The sequence below is a fragment of the Aedes aegypti genome, chromosome 1, assembly GCF_002204515.2.
Source record: "Aedes aegypti strain LVP_AGWG chromosome 1, AaegL5.0 Primary Assembly, whole genome shotgun sequence".
NCBI lineage: Eukaryota > Metazoa > Arthropoda > Insecta > Diptera > Culicidae > Aedes > Aedes aegypti.
The window spans coordinates 176763079-176784645 of record NC_035107.1 but is presented as its reverse complement, the minus strand read 5'-3'; the positions used below and the strand labels follow the sequence as shown (position 1 = coordinate 176784645).

Genomic DNA, 21567 nt, shown 5'->3' with positions numbered 1-21567 from the left:
GGGTAGATCATGAAATGAGCTCAAATATGGCGATGGCACAAATCTCCCAACTGGTGGGGAACGTGCCTTTGGAGTCGGCCTTCTGATACCTGATACCTGATAACATTAGGATAAACACTCGTTCAACATGCAGGTGCCCTGTAGAGTGGACACAAATCAACTGGATTCGTGTATGTACCACAGAATGCTAATGTCGCGACTGTTTGTGTTACCAACATCTAGTCACGCGCTAACAGCATGAGTAAAGGCCTTAAAGTGTCGAATAAATTTTAAAAATCGTAACAAACGATCCTCTACATCACGACAATGAACAACACTGTTAAAAATAATGAAGATTACACGTCATGTAAACTTCATTTATGCAATGTAAACATGATGTCATGTAAATTTAAGTCTGAAATCATGTAAATATGTGTTATATGACACGTAATCACTCAGGATCCTGCTGGATTACATGACATATAATTGAAGTTTACATGACATACCATGTAAATATCCATGATTTACCACGCTCCAATTATGTGCATTATATGTCTCAGAAATTTACACGTTTCGTTCGAACTGTGAAACATTAAAAGATAACAGTTAAAGGTAATTATAATTTACATGAGTTTTTTTACATCAGCGCCACTAGCGTTTTACTACTATTGTTTCTATTATCAAAACTCTTCATGCATGTTGTTTCGATTTTATTTCGGCACATCTTTCTTAAATGGTGCATTTTACTCCAGATCGACTCAAGAATCATCTCAATGCAATGTGCTCTGAAAACTATGACGTAGCAGGCGGCTCAGAAACGATCGTGGTTGACGTTTCCGGTACGCAGTGAAGCATAACGATTGTGTGTTATTTCCGGAGGACAAAGATCAACATTAGAAGAAACAATGAAACGGAATAATGCAGATTGCATATGTTGATCGGAGCGTAGGGGCAATTTTATCAGTTTATTTGTATTCTTTATTGATAGTGCTACTTAGTATGAATATAAATAGTGCACAAGTGATCAACGACGTAACGCCTATAGACAATCGACAGTCCTATGGAACTGTACTGTACAACAGCGTGGGAAGGTGTTTCGATATGAATGACCCCCGAATAATTGAAGCTAAGCGTATATTCCAGGTACTCAATAATGAACAAATCTACAGCAAACATCGTTGCATAACGTTTACCTTCCACCATGTTACAGGATCTCATGCCGTATCGTAAGAAAAAGTTTGATCCCTTGTCCGATGAAATCGTTCAGAGTCTCCTGCTCTACTTTAGCTCCGCCAGCAGAGTAGTTGACAAGCTGATAACCAAGAACGATGTAGTCGTAGCTGCTTGGTATGATACGACTGGAGATTATCTACACAGCTATCTCTATCCCGTGACAAAATACTGTTTCTACTCTGGAAACGTGAGCTACTTTTCCGTTCAAAACGTTCAAGAGTATTTCAAGAAGATCAAACTTCGTCTCGATACGGATGGCAATGGTTGGTCTAACCTGGATTTAGACGCGAGCGGATTTCAGTCGTCCATTCAGGTGCTTAAAACCTATCAAAACTATACCAAGTGCTCAGAGTTGAGTTTCAACTCGAGTGTGGAAATTCCTCTACCGAGGCTTGAGATCGACGACGATTCCAAAGAAGTTATATCTTTATGGGTACCCTTGAAGTCAAGACAGGTTTACGATCCGCGAACGAAAGCTTCTCTATCGATACTCAGAATATACGTGGAAACAGTTCTACATTGCACTTCTAGTGGGAAACAAACTTATCAGTTTGCAGTCCGATTCATGCAGTGGATCGAAGAAAATTTAAAGAAGTGCCTTACAGATGCTACATTCTATCCAGGATTGGAATCGATTCTGCGAATCAAAAAAACTTTCGAAGCTGAAGTCGCCATTAGATCTGTGAGGAAGAAGTCAGTGATCGAAGCTGACCACGAATCAAATTCGGGACTCATGAGATTAATGGATAGTTTATTGGGATCCGACGACTCAACGGAAACAGAAAACGACGACTCGGACGAGACAACCGAAGATGAACGACGTTGGATGCGAATAAAACTCTTAACAGCAACTGTCTTTTTTGCGATCTTCTTTCTGGTGCTTGTCGTTGTCGTATCGGTCAAGCTGCGGATGAATCGAAAAGCCATGAAACGGAAAGCAGCCGTCAAGAAAGAACACTTTAAACCATGGGATCGTAAGAGATTTTCCAAGCGAAGGGGTGATCATTCGGAAGAAGAGGTCCTGCTGATGATGGAGAAACAGCCGAACGCATCTGAAACCAGTGGTAAATTTTGATTTTTCCTCAAACTGATTAGAATTTGTTTTCTGCATATTTTAAATTAAAACCCAATTTAATTTTTATTCTGAATAGAGTTAGACATTTGGCATATGGTATAATCGACGGTTGTCAAAAAACAACATAATTCATCATTATAATAATCTGCGCATTATAATAATCTGTGCCTGCTAATAAGTGAGGGGCATTTACCATAATCGACTTTTTTTGAAAATCGCTACTTTTTAGCACTGTTTCATAACATTTTTCAGTTCTGTTTTAAGAGTTGGAAATTTAATTTCTGCAATAATTATTGCAAAAAAATATTGTATGCAACTCGTTGCCAAATTCGATATTTTCAACACTCGTCGTATTTATCCAACTATTGTCAGAGATCACCAAAACTCCTTTAAGGCTCAAGAATCCAACATTCATTCATCAGCAATCATTGAAAATTAAAAACCATTTCTTTTGTTCAGACTTCAATAAATCTTCATCAAAATTATCTTCATTTCAATACAGATCGCATGTGCAATGCAATGATAGATTTTCTTGAAAATTACTTCAATTTTGAACAAAAAATTGGTTTTGAAAAACGATGGTGGTTATTTTTCTCTAAATAATTCATCTAGAAAATGCTCCAAAGTAAGAATTCTTCTAAAACTATCTCCAAGGAATTCAGCCTAAAAATCTTTTAGGATTATGCAAAAATTATTCTTAATGATTTTCCTCACAATTCATTCCAGGATTACTCTAGAAATTCCTCTAGAGATTTTAGAATAGGGGAAGGGGTGGTAAAATGAACACCTTAAGAATATCATCTTGTTTCTGATAGAAAAACGATAATATGTATAGTTCTATCACACAAGATCAAAAATAAAGATATGTATTATCTAAAGCAACAACACGAATTAAGACTAAAATAGCTAAATTTTCGCATATTTTTAGCGCTAACAAAAAACTATTGAAATGTTCATTTAACCTGTACTATGTGGGTAAAATAAACAGCTGTTGGTGGTAAAATGAACATCGTGCAAAAAACGTGAGCAAAACTAATATTTTTTAAAATTTTCATTGCATTCCCGAAAATGTTGCTGTTTGCATTTGAGGTGCAAATCAGCCTCTAAACGTGGTAGCACATAACAATAAAAGGATACCTAGCAACGTTTATATAAATCACCGCCGCCCTAGCAAGAAAATTTATCTTTGACACCGCATTTCTTGTGAAAAATCTTACCGCATTTGGTGTTCCCGCATTTGATATTTGCATTTCAAACGCACACAGCAATATATCTATAAATGATTGTAACCTGGGAGGGAGGCGCCGATACTACACACGAAATATAGAACAACGTTTGTTTGAACTGCAAGATAACTCCAGCTTGCCAACAACAATCAAGGCGCTTGGGGAAAACCGCTAGTTTTCTTTTGTTGTGTACTTTCGATATTTCCTGAAAAACATGGAAAAGGGCCACAGTTTTCTATGCACCAATTATTAATTTTCATTGGAAAAAGTAAAACGATGCGTTTTTCAATGCTTTATATTCAATCAGTTGAAAGGTGCTCACGTGACATTACTTGCATTATGTGCATGAATTGATTTTCATTCAATTTTAGTCACTTTTGATGAAATGCGAAAATGTGTTTTAATCAGTTACGCGCTTTTTCCATGTGAGTCCAATGTTTGAGATCTGGGCTCACAGTGACAGTTCGTGACAGCGGAATCCCGGCTCACTATGACGTACAGAAATTTTGTATTGGTTTTTCCCTCCCAGATTGTAACTCATTCAAAACGAAACAAAAGTTTCAGATTTGACATCATATCACAACGATATTCACATCACTGAAAAACCTCAAGACCTCCGAGCTAAAAGTTGCATCAGCTCTCGTTTTCAAACGTGGTTTTCTAAAATCTTAATTTTCGTTGATATTTTCACTTCAATTGACCTCCATATCAACCCGAACACACTGATTTATGCTCTAAATCGTCCGTGCGTGATAAAAATTTATGAAATTTGTTTTTTCTCGATAAAAGGCAGGGTGTTCATTTTACCAACCCTATTCATTTTACCACCACTTCCCCTAATAAACCTTCCGGCTTTCTAGAATGAATTGCGCCATTCAACAAGAGGCCTGGACATACAAAAAAGCTCAACCATACCTTATATTAAAATAATAAGCTGAAATATTAAATAGAATAAAAATACAAATTAATACAGTGAAACCTCCATGAGTCGATGTTCCATGACTCGATATCGACTCATGGAACCATCAGGTATCAGGTATCAGAAGGCCGGCTCCAAAGGCACGTTCCCCACCAGTTGGGAGATTTGTGCCATCGCCATATTTGAGCCTATTTCATCATCTACCCGATGGGAGAGGAAAGGGAAGGGAAAGATGGGAGGAAATAGGAATGGGGTCCCTTGAAGAGGGAAGATCGCATAAGCGAATTGAGAGCATGTAGCTCCATGCCACAATGGGTTCGAACAGCGCCCTAAAAAGGGCACTGCAAAACGCATGAGCGCAAAGAGAGCCTATAGCTCATTACCACAGCGGGTTGAGAATAACAGAATGTCCTGAAGATTCAGGCTTCTGAATTCAGTTTCACTTAATAAATGTTTACCAAGTAATTGGAATCGCATTTGCGAAAAAACAGGACAGTTACATATCAGGTGATACGAAGTTCCATAATCGGAGTCACATCTATCACACACAAATGAGTCAGCACGCTGAATATTTGCCATGTGATAGTTGAGTCGGCAGTGGCCTGTCAACGCTCTGACCAAGAGACTGCAATTCTGCTTTAACAGATTTGTTAAATACTTCGCCACCCTTGGAGATGGCTCAGTAATGTACAATTTTGTTTGACGACATGACACCAAACAATTCCAATATTGTTTGTGCTGAGTTGCCGCCCAAGAGTTTATCTGAAGCTTCACCCAGCACTTCGAAATTGGAATAGCCGACTCAGGGCCAATGAAGTCATGCGATGCTCCATCGCGAGCTAGCTCATCAGCCAATTCATTTCCAGCGATGGAAGAATGGCCAGGTACCCATACAAGGTTTACAGAGTTGACTGAATTCAGTTCCTCAATTTGAGTTCGACATGCGATAACAAGCTTCGACCTTGAGTTGGCCGAAGCGAGAGCTTTTATAGCAGCCTGACTATCTGAACAGAAGTATATGACTTTACCCATTACGCGCTGTTGAAGTGCTGATTGCACTCCACACATAAGAGCAAATATTTCCGCCTGAAAAACGGTGCAGTTTCTACCAAGTGAGTAAAACTGATTCAGCCTTAGCTCACGAGAATATACTCCTGCACCAGCTCTACCTTCAAGAAGGGAGCCATCAGTGTAACATACTATATTGTTTGATATACTTCTTTCCAAATAGCCAGACGTCCACTCTTCCCGTGAAGGGAATTGTGTGGTAAATGTCCTGTAAGGAAAGTTACAAGCAATTGTGAGATCACTTGGAACAAGGACAATTTTGTCCCAATTCACCAAAAGTGGAAACAACGAAGTGTGTGTAGATCTATGATTCACTGGATTTTTCTCCAGTAGATCCAGTACGCATAAACGGTAAGAGCAAGAAAATGCTTCTTGTTTAAGATATATGTGTAGTGGCGCAACGTCGAAAATGACCTCAAGCGCTGCTGTGGGAGTTGTAGAGAACGCACCAGACATCGCCATCAAGCACATCCTTTGGAGATGGCCCAATTTTGATTGGATTGTTTCTCACTTCGCCCTTTTGCCACCACACAAGACATCCATATTCCAATATTGGTCGAACAGCAGTTGTGTAAACCATGAAGGTTGGGCGATTGCCTTTGTTAAGTAATCCAAGGTCTGTACTACTTAAGTATTCCATCAGACTGGAGCCTCTCAAATTGATATCTGAGCTACCCCAGATGATGTGATGAGCATTGGCATCACTGCCCACAATCAGCGGAAAACCTTTTGTTACGCAGTGTACGACAACTCGTTTGAAGTCATCCGTTGGGGATGGTTCATCATGTGGTAAATATACCGAACAATAGACGTATTTCCTGTTGAGGTCACCAACAGAAACATCGATTGTGACAGCACATACATCTCTGGTAGTTAACTCAGAAATGAGTGTAGCAACGATTGCTTTATTAACGAGCACACATGCGCGGGGCATGGTGCGCGAGTTTGCCATTTCAAGTTTGCTGAAAGTAGCAAAAACTGGGTCCACAAGGTTACCTAGATAGAAGTTCCCTCTACGAAAGTAGGGTTCTTGAACTAGCGCCACTTGGGCTGCACCATTTTGCATGAGTCTGCAAAGATTGATCGTTGCTGTTCTTTTATGCTGAAGATTGATCTGAGCTAACCTAACCGTAGCCACTACCCAAACTAGGCAGAACGGGACAACCGATTTACACAATTCTTTCACTGTTGTTTTTTGAAGGGTTCCGACGTGTTCGTGCGACGAAAAAGTTTAGAGAAGTTTTCGGGAAATTTGGTAAAACGGGAGAGTACTAATATGTCATTTTGTATGGGAGGTATCATTGACATCTTCCAACAGCCTACTTGATGGCAAGACGAAGTTTGCCGGGACCACTAGTTTAAATTAAATGTCAACATATTCATAATCCCACTCTTATTAAGCCTCAGGATAGAGACTGAAGAAGGGCAGCCGATTATCTCGGAGAAACACAAGGTCACCTGCACCCCCCAGCAACACACATGTTATAATTGTGTATTACCAACTAATATATGACCAAAACTAGTCATATATAAGTTGATAATACTCAATTATAACATGTGTGTTACTCGGGCCATTGCTCCGGGTAGCACAGGAAGGACTCAATACTGTGGAGGGCGCCCTGGTACCCCACAGGCTCCGTTAGCGGTTAGGTTTTATTTAGACCCCCCTAACCCTTCATTCCTAGGCACGGTATGCATCACACCATAAATTAGGGGTCACCTGTGAGGTGGATTTTTACCACCGGAACAGGCAGTCCGTAGTGTTGATTCTTAGCCAGTTGAGACAACCGCTACCGACATACGCGGCTATCTAGGCTGCTCGGGAAAAGGAGGTTAATATTGATGATTAACTCCTGACGTACCCAAGCAGAGGCCTGGACATACAAAAAAGCTCAACCATACCTTATATTAAAATAATAAGCTGAAATATTAAATAGAATAAAAATACAAATTAATACAGTGAAACCTCCATGAGTCGATGGTCCCTTCAGATATCGACTCATGGAGGTTTCACTGTATTAACATCACGAAAATACTTATGAAATTAGTATGGACCTATGCACGAGTTCACTATTTGACGTTTGAGCGGTGCCGTGTTATTTACGTGACCATGGCAACGAGTGAATTCGGCACCGCTGAAACGTCAAATTAGTGAACTCGTGCATCGGTCCATTAGCATCTAATGTTTTGCTTTTGTAACAACAACGAACTTTGTTTGATCTGCAAATATGGGATCACGAAATTTCGTTCGGAAATCGTCCGAAAATAGGCCGCCTGCTACGTCGTAGTTTTCAGAGCATATTGCATTGAGATGATTTTTGAGTCGACCTGGAGTAAAATGTGTCGAAATAAAGTCGAAACAAGATGCATGAAGAGTTATCCCTCCCCTTGGTTATGCGACCTTGCCGCGATGGGAGGGCATAATCCATTAGCCCATATGATGGAAACCAAAGGCGTAACCTGTAGTGGTGGTATCACATTTTGGCATTTTTTGCTTAAAGCCGCGTCATAATTCATATGGCATAGACGCAATAATATCTCGGATGTGATCCAACGGACATTCTGCGTCATTGATAGAATTGATACCCATTTCAAATAATTAATCTATTCGAAGTGGACATTAATACTATTGGTGACGTTCAGTTTGCCTTTTGCTAACCAGAATGATCCGTAGCCACTCTTACTATTAGCTAGCTAGATACATCGTTATCATATACGACGTAGGGAATACTTAGGAACTCTTAGGAAAATGACTAGTAGATTCACTGAGTAGAAATAAGTGGCGACAATCTTATTTTTATATGATTTTTACATTGCCATAATAAGAAATACCTCTTTTGTAACAGCGGTATAAATAATCTAATTCCAGCTTCATTTTCGCAAAATTTACAAGTAGAAAGTAGGCGTTGTGAAGCATTGCATTTGCCACCGAAAAGTGAATCTTGTAGGAGACTGTAATAGAAGCCTAAGGTAACTTTACTCTTCAATATCCACTATAAAAATTACTATGGAAAGTAAGACACTGAGATCGATCTAAGATGAGAAACTTGCTAGTTTCGAAAAATTGTTGAACAGACAAGGATATATGAACGTATTGACCAATAAATACTTTTAACAACAAAAATGAAATTAACTAGAACTCTTACTAAACATCCTAATTTTGTTAAGACTTGACGACAATTGACATTTAAGACTCCAATCTTACGTAAAAGACAGGAGTAATCAGAATAGCACTTGAATGACAAATTATTCAAAACCATTTCGACTACGACTAGACAGTATTAGTAATGACACTACTACACTACTATTTCAAACAAATTCTGATGGAGCTGCTGATTTTCACAATGCTTCCTTTTCTCAGAAGCAAGGGAATATGGGTACTTTTCAAAAACTACCACGTCACAATACTAATAAAAAAGCAGTGTTCAAGTGGGCGCCATTGCCTAGTCCGTCTGAGTATTGGTCCTGGTAGAGGGGAAACTTGGCAAAAGCCAGACCGAGGGTTCAGCCTTGACAAGTTAAGCTGTCAGGCAGCTCCAACTGAATACCATACAAAAAAAAAAAAGCTGCATGAAGAGTTATGATAATAATGAAACAAGGGGTCGTGCACAAATTACGTCACGCTCTAAGGGGGGGAGGGGGTCAAGCCAAGCGTGACAAGCCTTACAAAATTTTCGGAGGACTAATACAAAAAACGTGACAAAGGGGGGGGGGGGTCGAGAAAGTTGAAATTTAGCGTGACATAATTTGTGTACCATCCCCAATATTAGTAGAACGCTAGTGGTGCTGATGTAAAAAAAAACTCATGTTATTTATAATTACCTTCAACTGTTATCTTTCAATGTTTGTTCATTGTCTTGTTGTAGAGGATCGTTTGAAACGATTTATAAAGTTTTTCGACACTTTAAGCTATCATTTGAGACTAATTTTGGTCATATTGGTTTATTTTTGCGAACGCACCAACCATTTATGTCGAAAAAGAGCCAAAAAGGTTGGGCATGCCTGCTTTAAGGCCTTTACTCATGCTGTTAGCGCGTAGAAAACTAGATGTTGGTAACACGAGCAGTCGCGACATTAGCATTCTGCGGTTAATGCTTGTACTGTTTCGATACACGAATCTAGTTGATATCCACTAGAGTGGTTAAAAAAATCGTTTTTGCTCCACACCGCTCATTCGATTGTAGATCAAATTCTGAGTGTCCTCCCAAAATTTTAGCTCAATTGGATAAAAACTGAGACTTCACAAGCCCTTTAAAGTTTATATGAGAATTAATATGAGAAAAGCAACTAATTCATTCAATCGGTCATAGTGTTTGCCCATGTGCTCTTGGGGATTAGAGCTACGTTGATACTGTGAAACACATTCATTACAGCAGCAAAACAGCAGTGTTGCTCTAAAACTAATTGAATGATCATCTCAGCATGATTTAGACTTTGTTATCAATAATACCAAATTATCCTTACGTCTCATCGAAATGTGGTCTTCGGCAAAATTGTAGCTGTAAAGTTTTCAAATGAGATGAGTGTGTTCACTTTTCCATAGATTATTATGATGAGCAGTTAGAGGACTGAACACAAAAGGTTTGCCTTTTGGAAATTACTCCATATAAACCTCAAATAGTGTGTACACAACCAAATTTCTTCCGAATCATTTAAAATTTTGGGAGGATCTTTTTTATCATAATTGACATCGTTTAAGCATAGGGGAGAAAAAATTTCAAAATTTGCATCAGTCTAGTGCTCATTTAACTTCTGAATAGGCAACATTGCTACACCTGGCGCGAAAGATAGCACGCACATATCATGGCTACTATGTTTTACTGCATATATCCAGTGATGCCTGCAGAACAGCCCAATAATTATAGCCAAAGTTTTACAACTCATTCAAAAATCAATAACTAATTACTGGGGCGTCCGATTTGAAAACGGTCTTCGGCAAAGTTGTAGCTGATTTTTGTATCTCACAGTATCAACAGCGTTCTAATCCCCAAGAGCACATGGGCAAACACTATGACCGATTGAATGAATTGGTTGCTTTTTTCATAATAATTCCCATATAAACTTCAAAGTTCAAAGTTCTCATCCAAATGAGCTAAAATTTTGGGAGGACACTCAGAATTTGATCTAGAATCGAATGAGCGGTGTGGAGCAAAAACGATTTTTTGAACCACTCTAGTGTCCACCCTACATGAACGAGTGTTTATCCTAATATTAGTAGATTTTTAGAAAATTGCTCTTTTCTCAAACCCAAGCGAGAATGGGCAAACATGCATGGAGTGTGGTACATAACGTGTACACTAGGGAGGCCCATAATGAACAAACCCCCATATTTGTTCCTTTGGACTCTCAAAAGCTAAACTATCATGGTTTGAACGGAATCCGTTAACTCTAAGAAGCGGGTGGTACCGTTTTGTCTCAAATTCCGAACAGACTCATATTCCGAACACTCGGTTTTTGTATGGCGATTTGGTTGAAATGTTTCACTGAAATATGTCATCAAATAACCAGGAAATGGCAGTCATTTGTAATTCAATTTAAACGTCTTTCAATATATTTTATACCTTGGGAATAGTGATGATTCTCTAGTTCGTGACCAGTTTAACCAGCTTATATAAATTGATTTGCGCAATGATTCATTTGAATACGATTTATTCGCGCTGTTCGGAATTTGAATCAAGGTGTTCGGAATATGAGACAGAATGAACGCAGTGTTCGGCATTTGAATCAAAATGTCGTTCCATACTTTTACGTAAAAACAGTATTAAAAAGATTAAACAAACAATTTTATCAGCACACCCAACAGCTAACGGTTAGACTTAGCAAAGAAATCAAAGTTTTCACAAATATTAGCTAATTTATGCCTATCAGATGCATTTTAAATCACTGTTGGCCTTAAGTGTTCGCAATATGAGGCAAAACGGTACATTTTCGATCATAGATGGCGCTGTAGACGATGATTTTTTTTCCTTATTGATATGAATATTTTCCAATCAATATGAAATGGACTGCAACAAATTGGAAGTTTTTTTCGTTTAGAAACAAACAAGTTATACCTTGGAAAACTAAAATTCTGGTTTCCCTCGGGATGGAACGGAATTTTTCACTACACAGGAAACATCATCGTTACATATTAAAACTGTTCCAAGGTTAACAAAGTCTTCAACAATTTAAAACACATTCCTATTAAATACTACCTCAGCATCAATACCTGCAACCATGTCCTTCGTTTTGGTAGAATTCATCGCCGTCTGTTTAAATGGCGTTCAACTCAGTGATGAAATTCTAGCTGTTGTAGGTAATGTTTTAACATGAGTTGGGAAAGCTGATTAAGCTCATAAAAATAATCAAGGTCAATTTCGTTTGAAAAATTACATGAATTAAATAGGAGATGCGTTTTAGAATATACTATTTAACATTGGATTCTGCCCCATATATTCATCAGCTTTGCAGACGATGACTTTATTGCAGTGCAGTAAAACAAGCTTATGCTCTTTTGAGAAGTGACAACGAGGATACCTTGTAATGCCATCTACTCTACTTAAACGTGTTGAAAAATAAAACTACACAAATCAACCAGACTCTCCGTTAAATATTTTTAGTTCGTCATCCAAATTTCAGCCAATTCGGACTACCAGAAGCTGAGATACAGCACCCCAAACTTGCGCATTTTGTATGGAAAACAGAATTTGGTTACTAACTGTACAACAAAAGCGTTTTTGAATTAAAATAAAAAATCTCTTGGTTACTTCCTTTTGTCTTTGAACAGCCCTCTAAAACTTATTGGAAAATGATTACAATGTAATGAATTTACTACACAAACTTCAAGTTGTTTTGAGTTTGTCATCCAAGTTTCAGCCTACAGTTCAGAAGCTGAGATACAGAGCCCCAAACCTGTGCATTTTGTATGGAAAATCAGCATTTGATTACTACCGTTTGTCACTGGCTCTAGAAATATCTTGAAATATCTCCACATACTGGAAAAAGCCATGAAGGTTACTCGAAGGAATTCCTAAGGAAGATTCTCTAACGATATTAAAACATTCTGATCCTGTTCTTAGAACAATTAGCAGAGTCTTTTTTTAAAGAAATGTCTTCGCTAACTCCTAATGATATGTTAAAAATCAAAATTGGGAGATTTTTGCAAGTAATTCTCGAAAAATGTATTCCAGTGATTCATGAATAATTCTAAAAAAATCCATAAGGGAAGTCAAGATGTACCGTTTTGTCTCAAATTCCGAACAGACTCATATTCCGAACACTCCGTTTTTGTATGGCGATTCGGTTGAAATGTTTCGCTGAAATATGTCATCAAATAACCAGGAAATGGCAGTCGATTGCAATTCAGTTTTAACGTCTTTAAATGTATTTTATACCTCGGGAGTATTGATGATTATTTAGTTCAAGACCAGTAAAACTAGCTTGAATAAAATTATTTGCGAAATTATTCATTTGAATACGCTTTATTCGTGCTGTTCGGAATTTGAATCAAGGTGTTCGGAATATGAGACAGAATGAACGCAGTGTTCGGCATTTGAATCAAAATGTTGTTCCATACTTTTACGTTAAAACAATACTAAACAAGTTCAAATAAACATTTTTATCAGCACACTACACAGCTAACAGTTAGGCTTTCCGAAGAAATTAAAACTTTTACAAATATCAGTTAATTTATGCCTGCCAGATGCATTTGAAGTCACTGCTGGCCTTAAGTGTTCGGAATATGAGTCAAAACGGTATTTTTTAAACAAGTTCGAGAACGAATGCCTGGGGAAATTTTGTGCAGGATGTATAAAGCGATTCCCGAGGGTGACGACTACTTGAAACTTAAACATTCCAAGTATGTTTTTAGAAAAACTTCGCAATTCCTAGGACAATCCAAGGTGAGAAGGGGAAGGTAGGGCAAGATGAGCACCCCTTGTTTGTGTCGTTTTTACCGAAGTTTTAGATGATGATATGATATGATAAATTGAAATGACGGCCATAAGTTTCAACTCAAAAATCAACAACACAACGTAAATAAAAATACATCAAAAATCAATCGGTGTTCCCTTAGTAGACAGTCCCCTGTAGTCGCACAGGCGCTATTTATCTAAGCACCATTGATACATAGCTCGATTTTGTTTCCATACGAATATTCAAAAAATTCCAGAGGATTGGAACATGTTCAAATCAAAATGAAACTTTCACAATTTGCTTTTTACTACAATATCTTTCCGAGAAAAATATAAAGATGATCAAAACACAATTCATTTTTATGTTACAGGGTGCGAAAATCTTTAGTGGCACTGATATGCGGTTACGTTTCAGTATGGGACAATTTGACCTGCTGTTTTTTTTCTCAATTTTTCCGAACAAATCATATTATCTCATTAGTACAGCTGAAAGACCATTGGAAGATATGTTGTAAACTGAGCTCAACACAATTTTGATCAAAATGCAGATGTGACTAACTTGCGATTCACGGCAGTATAGTTATTGAACAATCTTCTGGAGATAATCTCGAGTAAAACTTTTATCAATATTAAAAAAATATGTTAATTGTTTTGAATATATTAATAAATTTTCACCCTTGGCAAGATGAGCACCATGATCAAAAATAAGTAAAAGTGTGAAATTATAGAACCACATTCAGCTGTGGGCTTGACTTAGGGCAGTGGCGCAACCAAGGGGGGGTTTTGGGGGTAAAAACCACTCCCAGAGCAGACAAAAATATTACCTACTCAAAAATATATTTTTAAAATTTAACACCAATCTACAAACACCGGAGCATGAAGTTGTATTAAAAATTACTATTTTTTAAGTTATGACTTTCTAATTCTTGGACCTTGAGTTTTATAGAAACATTTTTTTCTTGCCTTTTCCTGATCAATATACTGCAGGTTTTGGACAAGTAGTTTGGCATACATACATGTAAATATATTGGAAACATTTCAACAGATGATTAAAGGTTCAAAAATCTTCTAGTTTACTCAGCATTTAGTAAAATTACATGGCTTCCAAACCACATGAATTCTCGTAGAAGCAATTCTTTAATTTTCAATGGTTCCGAATAAACATCCTAGTAAAGCTCAAGGAGAATGGCGGTTCCGTTCCTAAACTATCTGTAATTTCTTCAATATTGATTTGCCTTCGACCTACTGCAATTTAACTCTCATCGTTGAAAAATTTGAAAACATATTTAAAGATGAGTACATGCGAAGAGAGTTTGAACAATATCAAATCTGCTTCCAAATGTACTGCCCATAACTGCATAACAGTCACATTCGACATTTTTGACAAATTGGAGTTAGCACCATGGAGAGTCATCAAATGATAAATACTTTTGATCAACTTACTAAAATCTGTGAGATTGTTCTAGAAAATTCGAAAAAAAATACCAAGTTGTTTTGTCACATTGGCAATTGTAATCGCATAACAGTCACATTGAGATTATACATGAACCTCATAATATAGTTGTAACGAAATTTCTATCAGAATTATTTTCTGACTATTCACCCAATATGCGATATGAGTTGTACAAAATTTCAGCCTCAAATAAGCTCTTTTGAATTCGTAATGATTTTTTGAAATTTTAGTTTCCTCCCATACTGCAGTAAAATGATAACTTGGTATCCCATTTACTCAATGCCTACTTTTGTCGAATGTTACAAATATGCAGTTATGGGCAGTGTAGCTGTAAGGCAAAAATAGTTTTGGGTGCACGTTCGTACAAATCACGAAGAATGAAGATTTTATTCTTTATCAAAATATTGTCTGTCTTAAGAGGTGTGCGTCGTGGAAGTCCAAGCAGTCGTGTTGCGTTCTGCTGGGCAGTGCGTCGTAGAAGCCAAAGCAAACGTGTTTTGTCATGGCGTCGTGTGTGATTCACGTTGTGTGAGTGCGAGAAGATATACGTGTTCAGTTGAGGATAGATTACCAAAAGGTGAGCTCGTTTCATGCTTTTAATAACGCCTTTTTTATCGTCGCAACATTATATTAGCATAATTTTCAAACAAACTATGGGCGGTTTTTTTTTTTTTTTTTTTGTTTTTTACAAGGGGGAAATCTGCAAACAGATCCCCTGAGAAGATAACTCAGGGAATGCGGGGATGACGCACCAACGACGACCCGCTAAAACCAGCCTATGCACTGTGCATGAGCAATTCATTTAGAATTGCTCAAGTGGTGAACAGTGCATCGACATGACCCTTGGACTCAGACCCTCATCTCCCCGGAACCACCTTACGGTATTTCTTCGGGAAGGGACCAGTGCATATAGCACAACACGTGTAGCAGAAGTAGCCTAGGCAAACTGCTTCTCCTAGCCGACTTAAACAATGTTACAAGGGACCAGCCTCGGCAGGGCTAATCCTCTGCAGCCAACTCTTGGTCGGCGCGCCATAGACGCTGCAATTCTAACATAATGTGAGTGACAGCCGTAGTTACTGCATTCCAGCACTCGGCATCCGCACACATTCTCTCTATAATATTGTCGGGGGACGTGTCCCCTCCGCATGTAGTGAGCATGCGACCTCTCACAACAGTGAAACGGGGGCAATCGAACACGACATGCTCCGCTGTTTCCTCTACACCAGCACAATTGGGGCACGCAGGAGATTCTGAGTGCCCGAACCTATGCAGGTACTGTCTATAGCAACCATGTCCTGACAGAAACTATGGGCGGTTCGTCACTACAAGTGTCGGCATGAACCCTTATTTTTGTTGTATATAGTTTTATTATACATAGCTTCTTTTTTCTTTTTATTACTAAAAATAACTTTTGAACAGTTCGATATTTTGAATGTCGACGTATTTCTTCAAACTTCTACTATTATATTTTCTTCAGAAGACAAAAATGCAAAACTAGTTATAAGTAAAAATCGTATTTTTCCTCCCTATCCATTAGAGTGGTTCAAAAAATCGTTTTTGCTCCACACCGCTCATTCGATTCTAGATCATATTCTGAGTGTCCTCCCAAAATTTGAGCTCGTTTGGATAAAAACTGAGACTGCATAAGCCCTTTAAAGTTTATATGGGAATTACTATGAGAAAAGCAACCAATTCATTTAGCCATTAGTGTCATAGTGTTTGACCATGTGATCTTGGGGATTAGAACTATGTTGATACTGTGAGGTACATTCATCAGCTACAACTTTGCCGAAGACCGTTTTTAAATCGGACGCCCCAGTAATTAGTTATTACAAGTAATTTTGATTTTTTACCCTGCAGGTGTCAGTTCGATGCAAAAAAAAACATGAGATTTTCAATTTGGTTCCGCATTTTTTTCAAAGTAAGTCTTAAAATATCTTCTATCTATATAAATAAAAATGGAATGGTGTTTGTATGTCACGAAATGGCTTACGAACGGGTTAACGGATTTGAATGATTATTTCTCCGTTTTGTTCGTCAAGGGTTCCGACGTGTTTGTGAGTTTAAAAATCCCAGGATATTCACCGGGAAAGTCGGAAAAACGAGCGTGAAAGGAACTGTCATTTTGTATGGGACGATTTATCGCGTTTTTGAACAGCCTACTTGATGGCAAGACGAAGTTTGCCGGGACCACTAGTATTCATATAATGTTTAAAAAATATTGAAATTGTCGCAGAAACATTTTTTTTTCATTGAAAATCTCGTTTGGTCAAATCCATTATGGGTATCTGGCTACCTCCTGCCTGCAACGAACTCATTTAGATGCAATTTTCAATATTGTCCATGTTTCCTTGAAAGAAAATTTGCATTCTGGAGAAGAGACTTTCACATTTTTGTCATGTTTAGCGACAATTTACAAACCCGTTTTTAATGGATTAAAAAGTTGTACCCGGGATTAATGGATTAAAAAGTTGCACTGGAAAGTACAGTTTCTGTAGTATTGAGTCCTTGTTTTGTTTTTTAGGTAATATTGTAATCTTGACTAAATTTTACTCATTTCGTGGTTTCTCACATAGCTTATAGGATTCGTAAACTGCAAATATTTAGGTTATGATCCTGTTGCATCTATCTATATAAATAAAAATGGAATGGTGTTTGTATGTCACGAAATGGCTTACGAACGGGTTAACGGATTTGAATGATTATTTCTCCGTTTTGTTCGTCAAGGGTTCCGACGTGTTTGTGAGTTTAAAAATCCCAGGATATTCACCGGGAAAGTCGAAAAAACGAGCGTGAAAGGAACTGTCATTTTGTATGGGACGATTTATCGCGTTTTTGAACAGCCTACTTGATGGCAAGACGAAGTTTGCCGGGACCACTAGTATTTAAATAATTTCGCTCAAAATTTATTACACCCGTTTTAACTTTTTCTAAAAATATATTAACAAACCACAAATTTAATCGTTTTTTAAGTAAAATCTTAGCAACTTATTAAAAGTTATTTATTTTTTTATAAAAGCTCAAAAAATTGAGCTAGTTGAAGTATTATCAAACATTAGAGACAATATCTTCGGATATTGCAAGCATATAAAAATAACAGTTTTTTTTAGTAAATGTCATCTTTTTATGGGGATGCCCATCTTGCCCCGGAGTATCTTTAACCGATGATAATAAGTTATTTTTTAACACGTTTTTTGGGAAACTATTTATAACTTTTGAAAACTTTTAATGGTTGGAGGTCCAAGTAATAAGTAATAATGGTTACCAATTTTACCAAAATAAGAACGTCTAAGGAGGCTTAAATCGCGCTTATGCTTAGGGTGCTCATCTTGCCTCGCCTGACCCTATGTATTTTGAAGCAATTTCTTCAGGATGGCGATTCTGGAAAAACCCCTGGAGTAAACTTTGAAGGAATCTCTGAAATAATCTCAGTGAACATATTGGAGTTAATATACCTTATTTCAATTCTTCGAGAAATACCTAGAATTATGGGCAGATTGTGCATAACGGTCAGATGACCTTGTTTTGGTCATGATCATATTCACTTCTTGTTGTTCACTATGAAAAGGAAATTAATATGAAAAAATCAATAGTAATTTGCCAACACAAAACTATGTATATGTATTAAGCTTTTTAAAGTGTGAAGTCATCAAAAAACACCTGAAAATTTCAAATGCATTCACTTGAATTTTGACCGTTTTTCACGCTCTGCCCTTAGAATGTGCGGTTTTTCAGTGACAGTTGATGACAAGTTCCCTTGACTTTTGGGAGCTGCCAATCTAAGCTCAGGTTTTTATTTGAGCTAACTATCAAGATTCTTGGCAGACTCTTATGAGTTTTCTTAAAAAAAAAAAACATTTGTCGGATTCCTCACAAGATCCATGTGGATCTTTCTAAAATATTTGAAGAATTGGAGAAATCCTATGTTGAAAAGTCAATCAACACATTGAAATGTAGATTGACATTTTAATAATTTATAACGTAAAACGAAGTTTCAGTAGGTCTGATGATTTTTTTTTTTTTCAAATATAGTGTTACTTAAAGCTTAACAGCTGGTATTGTTCTATTGTTGATGTCCTCAATACGGTAATGTTAATGTTTTATATGGCGACAAAATTGGACAGTAAGATGAAATTGAACAATTACAGGTCGGACTCGATTATCCGGAGACTCGATTATCCGGGGACTCGATTATCCGGGATTCGATTATCCGGACTTTTAGACTCGATTATCCGGAATTTGATTTTTGATGTTCTTGTTTTTCAGTTTTTATGCATAAATCTGAGATTATTTGCTGTTGCAATACACAGCATGAATGGTTTTGCAGTTTTGAACGTATTTAAGAACAGGGGGTTTAAAAAAGTGGTTTTTGTGTATGCTGGTCAAAAAATGTTTTCTTGTAAAGATTCCTATTGTTCCTAAAAAATAATTTCTGGCTACGCCACCGCATCATATAAATAAAACAACAACAAAAAAGATAATATTTATGTTCTTTTATCGAAGATTTCAATTTTTTTCTTAGTGATTCGATTATCCGGAAGATTCGATTATCCGGAGTGAGAAAAAAAATCAATACTCCGGATAATCGAGTCCGACCTGTACTTAAAAAAAGTAAAAATCCATTATTATTATTACTAGTGGAACTTAAATTAAGTTTTTGTTTTCTTGTAATCGACCATTTACAATGGAACAATATGCTGCTGAAACGTAAATAACCCTAAATGATGTCGAAAGGGTAAAATCTGAGTATTTATACATCTTGTAAGCTAAGTTCTGATTAACATTCATTCCAACTATTTGTTGTATCTAAACGGCTAGATTCGGAAGTCATAACAACCTTCTGATATAAACACCAAATATATAATTCAAACAATGTTTTCTTTCCAGAAAGTGGATGGAGACACGTAAGACCCCAGTTGCGACATGACAGAGGCAAACAACAACAGCCCACAACAAGCCGACAAATTCCTCCGTTTTCGGATACCGAGGAGGATGATTTTCTTCCGTTCCAACCGAAAAAGTTTTCCTCGGAGAAAGTTCCCCTTGTCGCAAACGAGAACCCTAAGAAAAAGAGTCGCTGTGGACGTGGATGTTTGTGCGTAAGCTGTATCAGAAAACCAAAGAACCACCATGAGCCTCAAGATCTGCAGAACAACTCAGCGTATAAACTGGCAAACAAAGCCGTAGATCGAGATGGGGAACGAACGAAAGCGGAGCTCCCTACGACCAAACCGGCAGCGAAAGAGAAATCTAGTTTAAGATAACTGGTAAAAGTATATGCTGTTGTGCAGGATGATTCCAAGCAGCGTGTTGATCATGAAAAGCTTAAAAAAACTATGAACTAACATAACTACACGTAATTTGCGTTGATACAAAAATAAGCACAATGCGCGACATGTGTGTTTCGTCGTTTTTTTTAAATATATATTTGATTTTTTTTACGCGGAATATATTTAATGTTGGTCGGAATTTTATCTTTTTAAGCGGGAAGCAGCTCAAGCAGAATAAAACTATTTGTACCATAGAAATAGAATCGCGGTATTTTGAAGTTATAAAAAAAAGTTATGGAAATAATTTTCAAATCTGGAATGATTGATTACTTCAATATAAACGAATATTTTAAGTAGAATAATTTTCAATCGGACATCAACTTAAGTGTTCGAAGAAGAGAAAAAATTGTAAGTTCGTCGAAAAGAAAAAGAAAATGTGATGGATAAAGGGGCCTGTTTTAAAGACCAAGGCAATTGAGGCTATACATGACTATAATCTTCAATCGTTACCCTATTCTTTTGAAGAAGCATATTTCAAGATTCACTCCTTATATCGATTTGAAAATATATTATTATATACAATGAAACATTCATGAGTCGATTTTCCATGATTCGATATCGACTCATGGAACCACACTAAAAACAACATGTCATAGTTACTCATGGTCTCATAGTTCACATCAATCCACTTTCCAAAACATTTCTGGGTTTGTTTGTTTGAATGTCCGTGGAATGAGCCTATGCGTGCTATAAAACATTTGACGTTTACTGTGCGTCCTGTTTTTAAGTTGCCCGTGAGAGAGAGCGAGACAGTACCAAAACACGGCGCACAGTAAAAGTCATGAGAACAAAAGAATTTATGGCACGTACGGAGGCTCATTAGCCAAATTTGGAGTTTTGTCGAGTTTGATTCTTCATATAACTTTAGCTCGAATAACACAAGCCAGAATGTAACATGTCACGAATATGAGAAGCGTGAATTCTCACTATTGATGCAGCAATTTAACACGAAAGAACAGCATATGTTTCAAAGAAGGAAAGATTTCGGCTGACTATTCAGCTGCTCATGGCGGCAATTTGAAAAGAATAACTGACGATTAAAAACAGTGAAAAAATCACTGATAACAAATTAAAATTCATTTTCTGCAAAATAAACTACATTTTTCATTCAGGCAAGTGGCATATACGCTACTAGCATTCGGACAGGTGACTTTCGGGCTACTAACGTAGTATCGTTATTTCTTACCACTACATGCAATCATTATGGCGAAGTAGGCCGTCATTGAAATTTGTACGCGTCTGTTGATGATTTTGCTAAATCCAGTCATAGTTTTGAGTTAAAGAATATCGGTTGGCATTGAACTGACGCAACTAAAAAAGCATCAGTATACTTTCTGTACGTCAGCGCATTTAGTGATACTTTTCCACATCAATATGAACTATGCGGAC

The 21567-nt window shown here is 37.3% G+C and overlaps 2 protein-coding genes across 2 annotated transcripts in view; one reads left to right on the top strand and one right to left on the bottom strand.

Moving 5' to 3' along the window:
• Nucleotides 1–21567, bottom strand: part of LOC5574602 (protein RUFY3) — a gene marked incomplete at its 5' end in the record, with an annotated part of 59549 nt that overhangs the window by 29563 nt on the left and 8419 nt on the right. The gene's annotated exons all lie outside the window — the stretch shown is intronic.
• Nucleotides 528–20317, top strand: LOC110679370. Its single transcript, XM_021853802.1, has 3 exons — nt 528–1122; nt 1190–2276; nt 19736–20317. The coding sequence occupies exons 1-3, from the start codon at nt 898–900 to the stop codon at nt 20110–20112; spliced, it is 1689 nt and encodes a 562-aa protein (XP_021709494.1). The 5' UTR covers nt 528–897; the 3' UTR covers nt 20113–20317.